The sequence below is a fragment of the Podarcis cretensis genome (genome assembly GCF_951804945.1).
Source record: "Podarcis cretensis genome assembly, chromosome: 13".
NCBI classification, from domain to species: Eukaryota; Metazoa; Chordata; class Lepidosauria; order Squamata; family Lacertidae; genus Podarcis; species Podarcis cretensis.
In genome coordinates this window covers 13,096,778-13,115,561 of record NC_137182.1, presented here as the reverse complement: position 1 = coordinate 13,115,561, position 18,784 = coordinate 13,096,778, and the positions used below count along the sequence as shown (strand labels likewise).

At 44.0% G+C, this 18,784-nt stretch overlaps 1 protein-coding gene across 4 annotated transcripts; it reads left to right on the top strand.

The window, feature by feature from the left end:
* The first annotated feature begins 34 nt into the window (after window positions 1–34).
* Window positions 35–18,220, top strand: LIMD2 (LIM domain containing 2). 4 transcript variants are annotated; one of them, XM_079950174.1, is made up of 5 exons: window positions 35–58; window positions 11,063–11,200; window positions 13,806–13,850; window positions 15,726–15,865; window positions 16,862–18,220. In XM_079950174.1, exons 2-5 carry the CDS (start codon window positions 11,159–11,161, stop codon window positions 17,019–17,021), a joined length of 387 nt encoding a protein of 128 aa, XP_079806300.1. In that variant the 5' UTR covers window positions 35–58; window positions 11,063–11,158; the 3' UTR covers window positions 17,022–18,220. The 4 variants fall into 4 exon arrangements, with proteins under 4 accessions (XP_079806300.1, XP_079806299.1, XP_079806298.1 ...); XM_079950173.1 differs by lacking the exon at window positions 35–58 and adding an exon at window positions 706–819; XM_079950172.1 differs by lacking the exon at window positions 35–58 and adding an exon at window positions 10,033–10,525.
* Window positions 18,221–18,784: the final 564 nt, after the last annotated feature.

Genomic DNA, 18,784 nt, shown 5'->3' with positions numbered 1-18,784 from the left:
AAAGGGGCATCTGTGGGCTGGAGAAAGGAGCCAGAGCACCCGCGCGTCTAGACGGAGGGTAATCTCATTAGGGCTTGCTAATCTTTCGCTCGGCGTTTCAATTTGCGCGCGCCGCCTCGCGAACCTTTACGGCGCGGGAGGCGGTTTGCAAATCACCCCGCCTGTCACACCCTATATATATATATATATATTGGTTGGGTGGCTGGGTGCCTGCAAGCAAACCTTTCTATTTGGGGATTGCAATATATATATATATATATTGCAACCCCAGAATAGAAAGGTTTGCTTGCAGGCACCCAGCCACCCAACCAATATATATATATATTGCAACCCCCAAATAGAAAGGTTTGCTTGCAGGCACCCAGCCACCCAACCAATATATATATATATTGCAACCCCCAAATAGAAAGGTTTGCTTGCAGGCACCCAGCCACCCAACCAACCCATGGATGCAGTGTGGGAGGGAGGAAGACAGACCTTCTCTTCGTGCTGGGGGGCGGGGGCATCCTTTGGGGGCCACCTTTTGTACCCATAGAAGGGGGGGAGAGAGAGAGACTTTGCTCCCCCTCCCCATGGCTAGTCCTACCCCACAGAGCAAGAGCAGCAGCCCCCAACCCCCCCCCCCGCGTTGATGGAGGCGGCTGCAAGAAGGGAGATGAAAGGGGGGGTGGGCGTCGGGGGCGGAGAAAGTGAGGAGTTGGGGGGGGGTTTCGCTGCTGCGCGCGCACGCGGAACACAAAGGAGACGCCGAGAGGAGGAGGAGGAGGAGGAGCGCCGCGCTTTGTGCGCCGGAGACCTCTGGAGGGGAAGCCGCCACAGGCAGACACGCGCGCGCGCATTCACACGGACACCCGTACCCGGCTTGGGCCGCGCTGCGCCTACCTTCCTCCTCCTCGGCGGGCGTGAGAGAGAGAAGCTTCTCCTCGGGGAGCCCCCTGGGTGGGTGAGTCCGTGAGTCCCTCGTCTTTCCCCCTCACGGCGGGCGGAGGCCGCTCCTCCGGGGTCGGCGGCGGGCCGACCGAGAGCTTTGGCCGCCTGAGGCGGAGCGGCCAAAGGGCGCCTTTCTCTCCTCTCCCCGAAGCCAGCGCCCATTTCGGCACCTCAAAGGGAAGGGGGGGGGAGGGAAACAAAGCACCCCTCCCCACCACAGGCGCTTCTCCCCTTCTGTGGAAAAATCTCAACGGTTTCAACGAGATGAAGGGACGTTGGCCGCCGCCTCACTCCTGCCTCACAGCAGGGCCGGCCCTGCCCAGCCTCGGCTGGAGGGGGCTTTTCATGGGAGAGGACCGCCTGCCCATAATATCACTGTTATTTCTGGGATGAGGATGGGGCAGAGAGGATCCAGCTCCTAGGGAATGAGGTCCACCGTCGACCACCTCGATAAAATATTCGAGGGGGTTCCCCCCCCAAAAAAAAAGTTGAGGGGGAATTCCCATCCAAATGGCATGGGTGCGCTACGTCATGGGATTGATGATGCGGGGTGGGGCTTACCTGGTGTCCCCCCCCCAAGTTGGTACACCTGAGATGGCTTGTGTATGCAGGTAGGGTGGGGTGCTTTGCCTCCCCCTTGCAAAAGATGGGGAGGTGGCTCCTCTGCGCCTGAACGCAAAGAGATGGTGTTTTTTGGGAGGGTATCCCTGCTGCACCTGTCTGTGCACTGAGTGCCACAGGAAAGTGCTGGGTGCTGCACCTGGGATCCCGGGGAATTGCCCACTGCAAGGAGAGGATGGAGGCGTCGAAGATAAAAGGGAGCAGGGTAATGATTCAGAGAGAAACCACTGGTCTCCTTTGGGTGGGTTTAGCCTTTGACCTTCGGTCTTTGATGCTCGCTACAGACGCAGCATCAGCAATGCTCCTTCTGTTTCTGTTTTCCATATTGCTTGAGGAAGTAGCTCCTCGAGCCTCTGTCTGGTGAATTTTGAGTGAGAGGAGGAAGACACGTTTGTATATGCAAAGAGGAGCGTGGTTCTTTATCATCACATGCTCCAGCGGTGGAAGCTGGTTCAAAAGTTGAATTAATTAGGACTGTCTCGCACCCATTTTTAAAGGCACAAATATGCAAAGCTGCAACTTATTTGCAAGTGCATGATGGAACCTGGGTGGTGAAGACCACTAGCACCAGGTTAGATGAATTTTAGTGCACAAACTCCTCTAAGAGTTGCTTTTTTGCTTCTGCAAAACAGAGATTGAAAACAAACTGATCGGAGGGGGAGTAACCCAGGGATGGTATCCTAATTTAACAGTTGACTTAGATCAGGCTTCCTCAACCTTGGCCCTCCAGATGTTTTGAGACTACAATTCCCATCATCCCTGACCACTGGTCCTGCTAGCTAGGGATCATGGGAGTTACAGGCCAAAAACATCTGGAGGGCTGAGGTTGAGGAAGCCTGACTTAGATTTTATGAATGTTGTGGGCAGCTTTGGGGATTCCAGCTGGAAAGTGGAATGCAATTTGCAAATATACTTGGACATGTTCTCAAGCTTCTATCAACATGGTAAACCGTTCTAAGAGTTGAGGAATGAGTCCTGGCAAGACCTTATTTGGAGTGTTCAGTTCTGGATATTGCAGGTCAGAAAAAGCTTGCACACAATTTGATTTTAAAGGGCAGATATGATGAGGAGAGGCTGAAAGAGTAGAATATAGAGAAAAACTGACAAAAACAATATGCTAACAGTTTTCAAATATTTAAGTTTCCAGCCTAACTTTAGGCAAGAAGAAGTGGCTTTGATCTTGGTTCAGTAATAGAAAAAAATGTAGTGTAAGAAACTTCATAGACAAGGAGGTAACAAGATCTTCTTCCTTGGAGGGTTTAACACAAGGTTGGACAGGTACCTGTCAGTAATACTATTTTGATGTTGAAGGGTTGGGCTGCAGGTATCTTGGTATCCAACTCTTTGTTTTCAGTGCTGCTATGTGGGTGGCACTGTGGGTTAAACCAGAGCCTAGGACTTGCCGATCAGAAGGTCAGCGGTTCGAATCGCCGCGACGGGGTGAGCTCCCGTTGCTCGGTCCCTGCTCCTGCCAACCTAGCAGTTCGAAAGCACGTCAAAGTGCAAGTAGATAAATAGGTACCGCTCCGGCGGGAAGTTAAATGGCGTTTCTGTGCGCTGCTCTGGTTTGCCAGAAGTGGCTTAGTCATGCTGGTCACAATGACCCGGAAGCTGTGCACCGGCTCCCTTGGCCAATAAAGCGAGATGAGCGCCGCAACCCCAGAGTTGGTCATGACTGGACCTAATGGTCAGCGGTCCCTTTACCTTTATGCACCAACAGGGAGCTATCCTTACACAGTTGTACCTTGGATCCCGAACACCTTGCAAGTCGAAGGTTTTGGCTTCCGAACGCCGCAAGCCCAGAAGTGAATGTTCCGGTTTGCTATCGTTCTTTGGAACCTGAACGTCCGACGTGGCTTATGCGGCTTGCAATTGCTCCTGCAGCCAATTGGAAGCCGTACCTTGGTTTCCCAATGTTTTGGAAGTGGAACGGAGGTATGACGGTATGTTCTAAAAGACACAGATCTCTTAAAAAGCTCTCAGAAAATATAGGCAGACTGTGAGCAATGACTATGGTCAAAGGGCACTCTGCCCATACTTAACAAAACTATCATCTTTGTCTAGATAATGTGCAATGTGGAACACTTGCATTGCAGACGCCGAGAATGGTTTCTTAAAGAGTTTTGGAAATTGACCAGCATTTCTCTGCAACGTTTGCTGAATCTATCGGTGGCTATCTTGTTACCATGCTGGCTTATGAAACTGTATTGATAAAGCTGTGGTGAAGGAGATTTGGTCTATCAATAACTATCACCCTGTTTGCAGAATGGATGGAATTATTAGTCGTGATAGCCTACTGCAGGAATGGGAAACCCGTGGCTCTCCAGTTGCTTGTTGAACTACACTTCCACTCATTCTGGACCACGTTGGCTGGGAACTAGAGTCAAAGAGCCCTCATAGAGCATAGTACATCTCAGCATACTAGATGCTGGAGACAAACAGCAGGTATCTCCATCACCTTCATGCCCTGTTTGTGGGATTCCGTAGGCAACTGGCTGGCTACTTTGGGAACAAAATGCTAAACTAGTTTACCGATAGCAGGGCAGTTCTTAAGAAGAACCTTCTTGGTTTCTGATCCTCTTTGCATGCATGGTTTCTTCTCTCTTCAGCACACCCTTTCCTCTGCCAGAAAGGAGGATGTGTAGCAACATCTCGTTTCCTTTTAAGTACATAATGAAATGCTTTCTTCTGTTCTCTTTATGTGGCAAATAGTCCCATCTTCCTTTGCCTCTAAACCATTCATTTTGTACACCTTGCTTGGAACGAAATCCATTTAGTTGAATGTGTTTGGGTCTTGCTACTGTAGCTCAGTAGTTGGTGAGTTAGTATACTAATTATTGAGCAAATCCCAGTCTAGCTGTGTCACTTCATCAAACTTTGTGGCTTTCCCAGTAGCTCTCAGACACAATAGTTGTGTCTTACTTACAAATGGCTACACTTTGAGACTTATTAAGTGGCAGGTCTTTCCGAGAGCAGCTTTGCCTTTGGGCTTCTAGGTGCCATTTGGACCTCAAGCAATTACAGTTCACTTTCTTAAGTTGAGTCAGGGAGGAAACATTTCAACTTGACAGGACACTGCAATGGACCTCCAGGTGGCCATAATGGAAAATCAAAGGGAAGCTGCTGAATTATAGTTCATCAAGAGGTTAAATGCTTTCACATGGACTAAACTGATGCAACAAATTTTTATTATACAGTACTGGGGCTGGACTAGATGACCATTGGGGTACCTTACAGGTGTACGATTCTAGGATTCTGTGTGGGTTAATTGGCTTACCAATGGCAGGGTATCTGTGTTATCAACACAACAGTTTTTTTTTTGTTTGTTTGTTAATGGCACTGCTAAAATGCAGTTATCACCCTCTGTGATTTTCTACATTTCCTTCTGACCTCATTGAAACCATCACCCTATTCACAGACACACACTCCGAATAACATGTCATGCATTTGATGAAATGGACTGTAGTTCACAAAAGATAATGCCCGGTGTTCAAATTCCCATTGTTCTAGGCGCATTTTGCGACAGGGAATTTTATTAGCACAAGCAGTTTCTGAGCTCTGGGTACAGTACTGCACCTAAGATTTCAGATTTCAGGAAGGAAAGGAAGATCTTTTTCTGCCTCCCCACTTCTGGCTACTTTCTGAAGAATATTAGGGGCGTGGGCAGAGGAAGGACTAAACCATGTGAAAAATGAACATAATATTTTAGCTACAATTCATTCATTTTCAGCTTTGTGTTCTTGTTATAAAAAAAGTGCTCCTAGACATTCTGTTGTTGCGCCCATAACCTAGGTTTAAGGTGTCATTTAGCTCCTAGCTTTCATATCTCAGTTTCTAACACTGATAATGCCATAATAAATGTGTCAAGTCTTTAAGCTTCCACGGGACTCTTTGTTGTTTTATAACTTACTTTCTTCACCAAACCTTTATCAGGTATTACAAATATAGGCCATCATGAAACATCCATATATAAAAATTTAAAATATATACAAATAAGCAGCCATATAAAAATATGTAATAACAAGGATTTTCATTGGAGTATCTCCTGCTACGAGGGACGCGGATGGCGCTGTGGGTAAAAGCCTCAGCGCCTAGGGCTTGCCGATCGAAAGGTCGGCGGTTCGAATCCCCGCGGCGGGGTGCGCTCCCGCTGCTCGGTCCCAGCGCCTGCCAACCTAGCAGTTCGAAAGCACCCCTGGGTGCAAGTAGATAAATAGGGACCGCTTACTAGCGGGAAGGTAAACGGCGTTTCCGTGTGCGGCTCTGGCTCGCCAGAGCAGCGATGTCACGCTGGCCACGTGACCCGGAAGTGTCTCCGGACAGCGCTGGCCCTCGGCCTCTTAAGTGAGATGGGCGCACAACCCCAGAGTCTGTCAAGACTGGCCCGTACGGGCAGGGGTACCTTTACCTTTACCTTTTTATCTCCTGCTACATAGTGCCATTCACCACTCTGAGAGATACTATTTATTGATAAAAACTTAGCCACCCTTGCAATTACTTCCGGGTTAATGTCAGACAGATAGAATCTGATATTTTCATTGTGCCATGATGTTAAACTACCCAAAAAACGGGGATAGTACACGTTTGTGTAGCTGGTGTACAATAGACAGTAGAAAATAATATGTTTTACTGTGTCCGACACATTCAAAAACATCTGCAATGTCTATAGTTTCTGGGGATGTTTAAATACCTGCCCATGACAAAAGCTGAGGGGAAAAGCTTCAGTCGGGCTAACATAAAGGCCCTGCATTGGACTGGAATTATTAATTTTGAAATATAAGTGACCCTGTTATCTGTTGCATTTAAACCATAAAACTTGGGGGAGCAAAATTTATTTACAGCTGACTCAATGTATTGCTTTTCAATGTTCCTTAATCTGATTTAAATATTATGATAAATATATTGCTGGCCCACACCCAGTATTCCTTCGTGTGCATACTTAGTTATGCACACATCGTCTCGTACTTGATTGCACTTGGAGCCCCAGGATACTTTTCAAGAAACTTGAGTGCATCTTATCTAAATCAGTATTATATGCTTGTATACAGTTGCTTTATAACAGGGTTGCCAAGACTAAATGCCTTTGTGTCTTTAGGACCCAAACTGCAATACAGCCTTTAAACTAGAGATGGTTAACTTATGGTTCCCTAGGCCTTGTTGGAGTCTAATTCTGTTTAAGAATGGAAGAGCTGTGTCTTAGTGGAAGAGCATATGCTTTACATACAGAAGGTCCCAGTTTAGTTCTCAGTATCTCCAGGCATGGCTGGGAGACACCCTTGTCCGAAACCTTGGAAAGCCATTACCAGTCAGAGAAGAAAATTGTGAACTAGATGGGTCAATAGTTTGACTCCGTATAAGGCAGGTTCCTATTTTCCTAGACCCAGCCAGCATGACTAATATTCAGGGGTAGTGGGAGTCCAACAACATCTGGAAAACCGCAGGTTCCTCACCCCTTGCTTTAAACCCAAACCTCCTTACCAGTTAGTTCTTAAGGTCTGCACTAATCATGTATAAAGTGGAGAGTTTGTTTTGAAGAACAAAAGGAGCCAAAAGGAGTGAAGAGTGAGGTGCAATCCTCTAACTGCTACTTAACTCTGCAGAACCTCTGTCTTAGGCACCTTATTCAGCTAGACTCTTCTTGTACTGTTAGGGAACAGGCTGTAGAGAGGTAAATCAGGCGTATTCCTTTGCCCCATATACTCCTTTAAACACAGTACTGTTACTGTCATGCAGGATTTGAACTTTAGTGCCTATTAATGGTTAAATATATAAGAAATCTATACCGGTAACCTGGAAAAGAACAGTGAACGTTCAGAAGCTTTTACTTGTAATAAACCCCTTGTGTTAAAAAGGATAAGCAGCCTCTATGAAAGTGAAGTGCAACAGAAAATGAGTTAAGGAAAACTTGACCTGAATAGCAGGTATGTCTTTTGTTTCATAAGAATTAAGAATGTTGAACAGCCTTTGATTGCTATCACCCTTGCATGAACCGGAGGGGGAACGCATTTTTTCTTTTAAGCTAACAGTTAATGGGCTATGAGCAGTGGTTGCGCCAGGTTATTTTGCGCCCCAGGCAAGGCTTACTACTTGCACCCCCCCCCCAAATGCTAACTTCAATTTTCAAAAACAGATGTATTGTAGAAAAAATGAAAAGCACAAAACTTGAAACTGCTACATTTATTTTAAATTGCAAGAATTAGTAATAACAGCAACCTTTGATTATCTTTCTCCAATACAAAAGAAAATGTTTTAGCACACAAATCCTTGTGAATAGCCTTGTGAATTGTGACATTAAAAGTTAAGTCTCTTTAAAGTTTCAGTTTCAAGCACATCAGAATCTCACTTTGCATACTTTTCCTTTGAGGATTTTGTCATCAGTTCCTTCAGGTCAAGTGCTGATGCCTGGGCATGTTCAACTGATACAAGTTTGAGCTTTGAGAAAGAGTGTACAGTGGTACCTCGGTTTAAGAACAGTCCTGTTTACGAACGATTCGATTTACAAACTCCACAAAACCGGAAGTAGTGTTCCGGTTTTCAAACTTTACCTTGGTCTACAAACGGAAACCGAATGGTGGAAGGGCACCGGCAGTGGGAGGCCTCATTAGGGAAAGCGGGCCTTGGTTTTAGAATGGATTCGGTTTAAGAACGGACTTCAGGAACGAATTAAGTACGTAAACCGAGGTACCACTGTACAACACTTGCCACCGACACTGGAAGTGTGAGAAGGATCCTTAGAACAACAGAAATGTTAGACACATTATCCAGGAGTTTTTGTTGTAATATGAAAAGAAATACTTCTTGTGGAAATCTTTGAGCTATTGCTATAAGTTCACAGCACAGATCTTCAGCATTAATATCTTTGTTTCCATTGTGTAGCAATGATTTTTCCAAATTCTTGCAGGCCTTAAGTACATCTTCAGTAGATTTTTTTTTGTTGATACTGTATATATCATATAGGAAACCAAACAGGGAATTATATTGTTGAAGCTGTCAGAATCTCTGTAAGAATACAATAGATTGTATGCCGTGTCTATAGCAGGGCGATATATTGATAAATTGTCTGAAACCAGTGTGATGATCAGATTGTGATACAGGTTTCAGACTTTTTGAGCTGGCAATACATCGCGGCTGGCTCCCCAGCTGCTGACAGCACAGCACACCTCACTCCCATCCGACTGCCTACCTGCGCTGTGCTGGGGGCAGCTGGGGAGCTGCAATGTATTGCCAGCTCAAATTGCTTGCAGATGGCAAAGGCGCAGGCAGACAGAACCTGAGAAGGCGCTCGCCCAGAACTTACTCAGGCTCGGTTCGCCTGCCTGCCCCCACCACCTCCTCTGCCTGGGTGGACTGCATCTTTCTCCTGGTCAGTCACTCCTAGAGCGACCATTGCTGCCCTTGCGCTTCTTTACCAGCATCTCTGCATGCTCCCTGCTGATACTCTTGGATTCCCCCCCCCCCAAAGCAGGTTATTCTGACTATGCAATAAGAGGAAATCCCAGAAGTGTCAGGGGTATTTAATCATGTGGAAGAGAACCATTTGTGTATTGCAGGGACAGTCAGAGGACAGTTTGAGAGCTATACAATAAGAATATTTATAGAGAGATAGTTATTTTTTTTGGGAGGTGTAGCTGTTGTTTTGCATATTTTAAATCTTGTGATTTATGTGAAAATACTTCTGTTTGTGTGTGTTTTAATGTTTTATTTTTTGTTTATGATTACTTTTGTTATGTTGCAAAGTGTGTTTTTTCATGGTGTAAGCTGCCTTGAGCATGGTTTGAGCTGTGGAAAAGCAACATAAAAATAAAAACTCTGTTATGTATGGCCATAAATGTGTTCTTTTCAGTCGTCTTTTCCCAAGATTTAGCGAAGACAGTTAGAATATATAATACTGGCTCTTGCTTCTCAGTAGAAATGTTTTTCTTAACACAATTCAACAATTTAAATATAGGATCTAAATAAATGCTTGTCTGAAACATTTCACCAATTGCTCCACCTCCTCTTCCAATGTTTTCTTGCTTTTTTGCATCTCTACAATATTTAAGAGGATATGCTGCCATATGTGGAGATGCTAGGATGTGTGAAAGATAAGCTAATGCGGCACATGTGTGAGAATGGAACAGCTGTGCGGAGAGGAAGGTTTCGGATATGTCTGTTTGAGAAAAAATGGAAGTTCTTAACAGAGAGGGTTGGTGTAGCTTGAAAGTTTGCATCCTTCATTTTGAATGTGGATTGGTCCTCTGACACAGTCTTAGTACTGCCTCTATCCTTTCTAAATTAGTACAGTGGACCCTCTAAGTTTGGATACAAACTTAATTCATTCTGGGGGTCTGTTCGCACCCCAAAAATTACGTAAGAGGCGCGCTTCTTTGCACATGCACAGTGCGCTTGAACACTTCTGCGCATGCATGCGGCGTGATTGAGCGCTTCTGCGCATGTGCGCGCGGTACATGGCTGCAACTCGAAGATTCCGTATCCAGAGGGATACGTAAGTAGAGGTACAGCTGTACATGGTGGTCTGTCGCTAATCCTTAAGAAAGCTTTAATTGTGGTGGCAGTAGTCACTGGCCTTGTTATGAGCCTCTTTTGCTCCGGACCTTACTTGATTGGCGAAATGCAGGGGACTTTGGTTTGGCCTCTCTTTTGCCCATGTGGTGTCTAACCTTGAGACCTTTGATCTTGTCATGACTTATTGTGTGACGTTTGAGCCATGCGGCTCAGCAGAGAGAGCAGGAAACAACAAGCCAACCACAGAAGGGAGCGGAAATGAATCAGATTTCTCAAGCAGCCTGAAAGTCTTGCAGAACAGTGCTATATTGTGAGGCCCAGGTGGCAAAGAAAGGAGGCCTTGATAATCTGCTTGTGAAGACTGGAGTGTCATCAGGTATGACAGTATACCTCCTTACATGTACCTGTGATGGACCAGTCAATAGTAGAGAGTCAAATGGCAAGTAAGATGAAGGCAAAGTGAAACTAGGTAGGATGTTTCAGCAACAGTTTTACTGGAAAGGGAAGAAGCTTAACAAAATGAGGAGACAGAGAGGAGCTCTGTTCTGTTTATGTGGTTGAAGGCGTAGAAATGGGATTTTGGGAAATGCTGTTTCTGAATAATGAAGTACACGATACCATCCAACTTTGCTCATTAATAGGCGTGATAATTCAGTTTAGGAAATTTTACTGCTCATGTTTGGATGGTTACTATTTTATGATATGTTTTTGTAGGAGTAATTTATTAATGAATGAACTAAAATTAGATTACTTACATATTGATAGATATGTATTTGAATGCTCATATGTTTGCATAGATACTGATGACTCTGCTTTATGTATTCTATTGCTCTATTTCAGACAAAATGCATTAAAGCTTGGAAAATAAATAAATGGCAGTGTGTGAACTGCAGAGCTTTCGTAGGAATGTCAAGGTGAACCAGATTCCTGGGTTTTGCAGCTCAGGATCAGAAGTATTGTTCCAATGCAAGAGGCCTCATTAGCTGTTTCCCTCCCCCCCTCCTAGGTATCGTGAGGCGCCAACTTAAGCCATACCAGCAGGATAGAATTGGCCAACTCAAGGGAGTGAAGCTGCAGACCTGTGTGGGAGAAACGTAGAGTTATGTTCCAAGCCAAGGGACCAGCCAGTACAGCCTCCGCTAATGTATGTATTGTAATCAAGATTTCAGATTGAAGAGGTTGCTGCTACTTCCTGGGGGGGGGGTGGATTGAGGGGAGATAACATGTGCCCCACAGTCCAATCCTATGCATGTCTGCTTCGAAGTAGGTACCCCTGAGTTCCATGAGATTTACTCCCAGGTAAGTGTGTAAGGGACTGCACCTTTAGTTACTCAAATATAAAACTGACATGCCAGTCTGTTGCAGCAAAAGCACCCAAAAGATGGCACTTTAAAGTCTAGCAAATTATTATGGCATAAGCATTCACAGACTAGAATCTTACTTCATCAGATGCATGGAAAGTAATCTTCCGTTGGAAATAATATTTAACCAGAACAAAGGAGAAGGGCCCCAAGGATATAAGTAAAAACAAACAAAATCAGAAGAACCGTAAAAAGGTATAAAAGTGATTTACAAATTGACAAAACAAAGCAACATGCAAAGTGAACATATACAAATATAAGCAGATAAAGCCATATACAAATATAAGCAGACAAAGCCACTGTTGCGTAACAATTTCTCCAAACACTTCAAGTTACAATAATGAGATTGCTTGCTTTGCATCCTGTTTCTCACTTCATCAGAACAAATGGAAAGTTTCTCACAGATAGCAGTTGTAGACTCCCACGCAAGGGCTATATGTCTGGGACAATGTTATTAAAACTTAAACGTATGCAAAACAATCACAGTGACCATTTGCAGTAGCAGCAGCAGTGTTAATTGATAATAGCACAAGCTATGCATTGCTTGCTTAATGAACATTTGCTTGGGACAGGAACTCACTACAGTGGTACCTCAGGTTACAGAACTTCATGTTATGTGATTTCGGGTTACGCACCGTGCCGAACCCGGAAGTACCGGAACAGGTTACTTCTGGGTTTCTGCGCCTGCGCAGAAGCGCTAAATCGTGCTTTGCGCATGCGCAGAAGTGTCAAATTGCAGTTTTTAGCTAATTGGGCATGTTAGCAGTACTAGGATAACTGCTGTTGTGAACGGTCATTATGCATATTTTGAATTCATTTAAGCCTCAGACTGTTCTTTTTACATTTTATGGTCATTTCCTCTTTTCATTCCAGTTGATTAACCTTAAGCATTGCACCTGGTGAAAGTTTTTCATTTTAGAATTCTGCTTTATTTGTAGCACTTGACTGCATAGACACTTGGCTCAAGTTGATGTAATGTTCCATTTTGGATGCCTGTTGCAATAGGAATAGTATACCTTGGATGTGAGAATTGTTAAAAATTATTAGTTCACTTTCTCATGTCTGTTCACCATATTTTAGTTTTAGTACAGTGGTACCTCGGGTTACATACACTTCAGGTTACATACGCTTCAGGTTACAGACTCCGCTAACTCAGAAATAGTACCTCGGATTAAGAACTTTGCTTCAAGATGAGAACAAAAATTGTGCTCCGGCAGCGCAGCAGCAGCAGGAGGCCCCATTAGCTAAAGTGGTGCTTCAGGTTAAGAACAGTTTCAGGTTAAGAACAGACCTCCAGAACGAATTAAGTACTTAACCCGAGGTACCACTGTATTTTTTTTATGTTTTACTAATCAGAAAAACTGATTTTTGTTACATCAATATTTTTGTGTTACATCAATATTTACATCAATATTTTCCTCTCTTTCTAAGGAGTCTGTTTCTCATTCGCCATGTTTGACATTTTTATTAATGTTAAAATATTGCAGCAAACATTACAAAAAGAAATAAGTTTTACTTAATGTGAATTTGATATATTTTATTGTATTTATTCTATTTCTAAACCATTTAAAAAAGATACAAATAATGATAACAATTAAAATTTATCCTAGAAACAGAAAACTACCTTAATATGGCTATTAACGTCTTAAAACTATCTTATTCATTCTGTTCATATACTTGTAGTCCCCTTGAAAAAGGAATTTTCTGAAATGCACTGCCCTTACAATAAATTGCATTTCTGTTCCCCCTGGAGTCCTCCCGGCTCCACTTTTCTTCCTTTGCCAGTTAGTGATACTATCCAAGATCTGTGGTTGTTTTTACACAAAAGTTGATGTCATAATAAATTCATCAGGCTGAAATCCTGTATCTTTTACTGGGGAGTCAACCCATTGAATTCAAACTCAGTGGGACTTACTTCTGAGTAGACATGTAGAATATTGCACTGTCAGCCTTTAAGGTGCCAGAAGACACTATTGTTTTCAAAATTTATGTTCACTTATCCTTCCAGTGAATCCCGTGGAAGCAATTATCTGTTCTTAAATTCTTGTATTCTTTGGAAAATCAATGTGAGTTAAACAGGACTCACATGGTTACGTTCCAACTCTAAGAAATAATCTCCCTTTAAGGGGGTTATTGAGAACTTGCTTATGGTAGTTGTCTGCCCAAACAGTGCATTACATAATGGTCTAGGAAGAAAGTGTGAAATGGGACATAAATATGAAATTCTAAAACTGCTTAAAAAGTTGCAGTATCAAAGCTTACAATTGTGATTCTGTGCGATCTGCGATCTCTTTCTATTCCCCATTGTTTCTTAATGCAGATCATAACATTATGCTCTCTACTCTGTATACAATTATCAATTGCATTTTCCCTCTCCTCTTTCTTTAGGAGGCAAAGAGCAACTCAGGGGCATCCACCGTGCAGAGATCCAAGGTAATTACCACCCCAGTTTTTACCTTTGGGCATGAATGTTTCCCCAGAAGGCGTGGGGACAGTCAAATAAAAACACAGCACAACAACCCCTGCAACTCCTCTTTGCTTCAGAAGCAGCCTTGTACCATCGCTGTAGAAAATGACAATTTTACTGGCCTCAGCATCCTTGGAACTTGTTAAGTGAATATGCAATTCTTTTTGAACTTGCTTTAAAGAAGCAAAAAAAAACCTGTTATTGATTATCCTTTTCAGAGGCTTCTAAGGCACTTATTAGTATATAAATTGCTTTATAGTTCTTATCTCAGCTGCTGACTCAGTTGGATCTTTAAAGCTTTCCCATCACCTCATAGTTCTCTTTAAAGGCAAACGGCTCCATCGCTGTAGCTCATGTTCCTGCATCCTGTTGTTGGGGTAACTTTGTTTATGGATCTTCAAAGGATGCACACCATATGCAAAATAATTCAGCTCCAGGCTCAAATTACACATTATGTAGTCTGCTGAGAATGTAAGGCAGCTCTAGGGAGGGAAGGGGAGGGTGCATGGAGAAAGGGGCTGCCTTTGCCTTTCCTCTCTGGTCCTTGCTCAGATTGTAATTGCACCCCCTCAGGGACAAACTAGAGAGGATATGTGAAACGCGTAAATGAATTTGACATACAGCTACCACTGGTGGAGATTGGCATCAAAACCATGCCATATAGGGGTGGGAGGAGAGGTCTAACCATTCCCTTGCATGCTGCACTCCCAATTAAAGCTCATCCCTCTTTCCAAAGTTGATCCCAGGAAGCTTCCGCTGGCGCAGGCTGCTTTGGGTTTGAAGCTCCTCCCCCCTCAATAGAAACACAGAACTTCAGTTATAACAGAGAGGGAAGGGCTGTTGCTCTAGGTATGCAGAAGGCGCCAGGTTCAATCCCCACTATCTCCAGGCAGGGCTGCGTGGGACTCCTGCCTGACACCTTAAGAGAGCCGCTGCCTTGATGTAGTGGACCAATGGCCTCACCCTGCATAAGGCAGCTTCTAATACTGTTTGAGCTGCAGTGTGGCAGCAATAGATAAACAACTGACAAGGTGGAAAGAACCAGCCGAACCGTCTTTGATTTTTAGTGTGCATTCATATATTAGGTTTTTGTGACTTTTTCTCCTTTTCATTATTTCTTATCTGCTGATAATTGGCCAAATGACTGCTTTGGAGGGGGTCATATTCCTCTGAAGGAGCAGATTCAGTCTGGGGATGCTCTGGATCCATCTCTGTTGCTAGAGCATTTGGTGATCTCATTGACTAGGAGAGCTTACCAGCTTTGGTTAAGTGAGAGATGCTACAGCCATTCCTGGACTGGTATAGCCTGACCAGCGATCTCTATGTGCTGGTCCCTTCCACACTGGATTGCTGCAGTGCATTCTGTGTGGGGCTGTCCTCGAGGCTGACCCAGAAGCTAGTGCAAAATGTGATGACTCAGCTGCTGGATGGGGCAGAAATTACCATATTACACCAGTGCTGAAAGAATTACACCAGCTGTCTATTAGCTACTGGGCTAAATTGATGGTGCAAGTACTGGTATACAGAACCCTTTACAGCATGGAACCAGGATACATAAAAGGATACATCTTCTTAGGAGGTCTGCTTCACATTACTTTGGAAGCAAGCCTTCAGTTTGGCAGAACTCCCTCCCATTATATATCACTCGCGGATCATCTCTATTGACATTTAGGTTAGGATTGAAGACTTTCCTCTCTCAACAAGCCTTCTAAGTGGAGTTTGTTATCCTGGCTGGTATTTGTATTGGATTTAAAACTTATTTTAGCAGTTGTTGTTTTAACTCTCTTTATATATTTGGATATACTGTGAGATTACATTGTGCTTTTGCTGCTGTCACTCAGTCTTTCAGCTTGAAGGCCCAGGTGAAGGAGACATGCAGTGCCTGCCAGAAAACTGTCTATCCCATGGAGCGCCTCGTGGCCGATAAATTTGTCTTCCACAACAGCTGTTTCTGTTGCAAGCACTGCCACACCAAGCTCAGGTGAGAAGGGCAGGGGAAGCAAAACTTTGCTATTGGGGAAGGTGAAGAGGATTTGGGGGATGGGAGGCTAGGTGGTTGGGTTCATGTCACACTCTCCCCTACCAATCTTATCTTTATGGTAGGCCTACTCGCACCCCAGAAAACCAATGAGGAACTGGGGACAAGCACAAGACGAACCAGAAATGTTGAATAAGAAACCCATTTAGTTCCTTTATGAAATTTCATGTTCTCCAGATTCTGTACTGAGGTACACAGCAGTCTGCCCACAATGTGGGATTGAGGTAGAGGAGTTTTTCTTTCGGCCGTGACAACTGCTCTGAAGTTTGATCTTTAATCAGAAGAGGGCGAGAGGTTTGGTCCGAAAGGCACATACATAAGACCACACTTTTTTCTTTCAGCTTTATGCAGTTGTGAATATTGACACAGATTTAAAGAGTAGGGTGAGAGGGCACTACCCCTCCCTTTCCTGCTCTGCCAAGGTGATGAGGGCAAATTAAGGGATTAAACATACCTGTCTGTTGAAAAGTACCATTCAGTCCAGTAGGGTTTACTCTCAGGTATGTAGATATAGGATTGTAGACTAAATGCCAAGTTTATGCAGCTAGACACTCTTTATTACAGTTAGGAGAACGGAAGTCATCACTTTGAGATTAGTTGGAAGGAATCTTTTTAAATTATGAAAACCTTGCCTCAATGCAATCAATTTCTATAAATTCTTCTGAGGTTGCCTGTTCTTGCAAATGTGACTTGCTTGGACCAATTCATTTTGCCCACATTTTAAAGAGCTGGTAACCTTAAGAGTTAAGGGGAGCTCTCATTCTGAGGAGAGTTCCATGTAAAACAAAAAGGCTGGTGTAAGCTCAGCCTTTTAACAAAGAAGGGGCAGTAGCAGGGACAAACTAGCCTTCATGCCTCATTCCCTTATGTTCTCTTCTGTTGTGTTTCTTCAGTCTTTTTCCTAGGTGGGCTTTAACATGTGCTTTCCCTTCCTTCCAGTTTGGGTAGTTATGCAGCTCTACACGGGGAATTCTACTGCAAGCCACACTTCCAGCAGCTATTCAAGAGCAAAGGCAACTATGACGAGGGCTTTGGGCGCAAACAACACAAGCAACTCTGGCTGCAGAAAGAGGTGGAGAACGGGACCGATACAGCATGACGAAGCAGGCCCCAATTTCCCCACTTTGAGAGCCCTGGTATGGGGATGAACTGAGCTGATGGAAAGCAGTGGAGCTTGCAAGGGTTGCTGGGAGCAGGGAAAGCCAGGCAGAAACAAGAGGATGGTTCCAGTGTTGTGGGAGCAATGCTACCTGCGTATCTGGGAACTCGACACTGTGCCCATGGAGGGGTGAGAGTGGAGGATCTTGAACAAATCATGTAAGAGCAGGCACACCAGCATGCTGGTGGGGGACAGGGGTTGCATGAATGAAGCAACAGATATTGGGGCTTGTATTTCCACACTTCTTTAATGTGATTGCATCTGTGATATAAGCTCCCGAGCAGGAGAGATCCATGTTTACCACACCTTCTCCTGTGCACTACCATGTGGAATGCAAACTCTCCCCTCGCTTGTCACACATCTTGCAAACTCAACTACAGATCCCATGAAACAGCCTAGATTGGGGAAATTGCCAGGTTACAATTTCCTTTGTCATAGAACCTTGGGCCAGAGAAACTTTTCCAGCAGGCTTTAGTTAATGCCTACTACACCTTATGTTTACAATCCAATCCCATCCCATCCAGTTATGGAGTGGCAAAGGAGAATGGCTCTATTAAAATATCTGGTTGTCTGGATAAACACAAATCCTGCTTTTAAAGGAAATTTTATGATGGGGCAGGGCACACAGTAAATGCTGAATATTAATTTGGCCAGAATTCATTTCTACCTCTCCCTTTATTTAAAACATTCCCAGATTAGCCTGTACTTCTTTTCCTGCTGGGAGACTGTGTGCAGAGATCACACTCATAGATAGTCCTGCTAAGAAAGCATGGAAAGAGAACATGCTGCGTTCCAGAGCAACTAGTTTTCTATTGTGACGAAAGGGCGGGAGAAGCAATCCTGGAGAAACAGAGGGCGAGTGTGGAGATAATGCAACAATGACTGAAATGTGCATACCGATCCAGTTTTGAACACAAAACAGGAACTGGATGGGATTCCAAACCTTGCACCTTCATTTTCATCAGCTCGGTTCTGCCCAAACATTTAGCCTTAAATCCTGGGGAAGCATTCAATGTCTATCTTTTATATTTGCCTTTTTCAGTGGTACGTGGTTAAGCTGAAGCACAAACTCGTGGTGTTGTGTCCAGAGTTGCGCTGTCTGCTGTCTTATTTTTGTAATATAAGTTTTCTGAACCTTTTCTTGCTTCATGTTGTTCTGTGAAACAGTTTGAGGTGGTGAAATTTACAACTTATCCCGATTACATGCAAGTTTCCCTATTCAAATACTGACATGAATTATGCACAGGAGAACAAAGCAGCCATTTTGTTTTATATATATTTAAAAAAACAACTCAGTTGTTTCCTGTTGTAAGGATAGCTATGATGCAACACAGACTGCAATATGGAGGTGACCCAGCATTGACAAATTTTGCAGCGGCTGCTGGAGCAGAGAGGGGAAGATATAAGGTAGATGAAGTAACTTAACTGTGTCTGCATTCCACAGCAGACAGAAAGGTAGACGCCCACAAGAGCTGCCACCACAATCCAGTTAGTCTATAAGGCATCAGATATTAGAGACTTCTGGTGTTGAGACACTCATAAATTGCAGTCCACTCCACTTTGCAGAAAGGGAATAGCATATACCATGATAAAGTTGGGAGGTGTGAGGAAGGTTGATGGTGGAGGGAACTCCTTGCCATATTGACAAGAGCAGAGACCTTTTAGCTGCCTCTAAATAACCCAAGCATCCAAACAACAGAGGT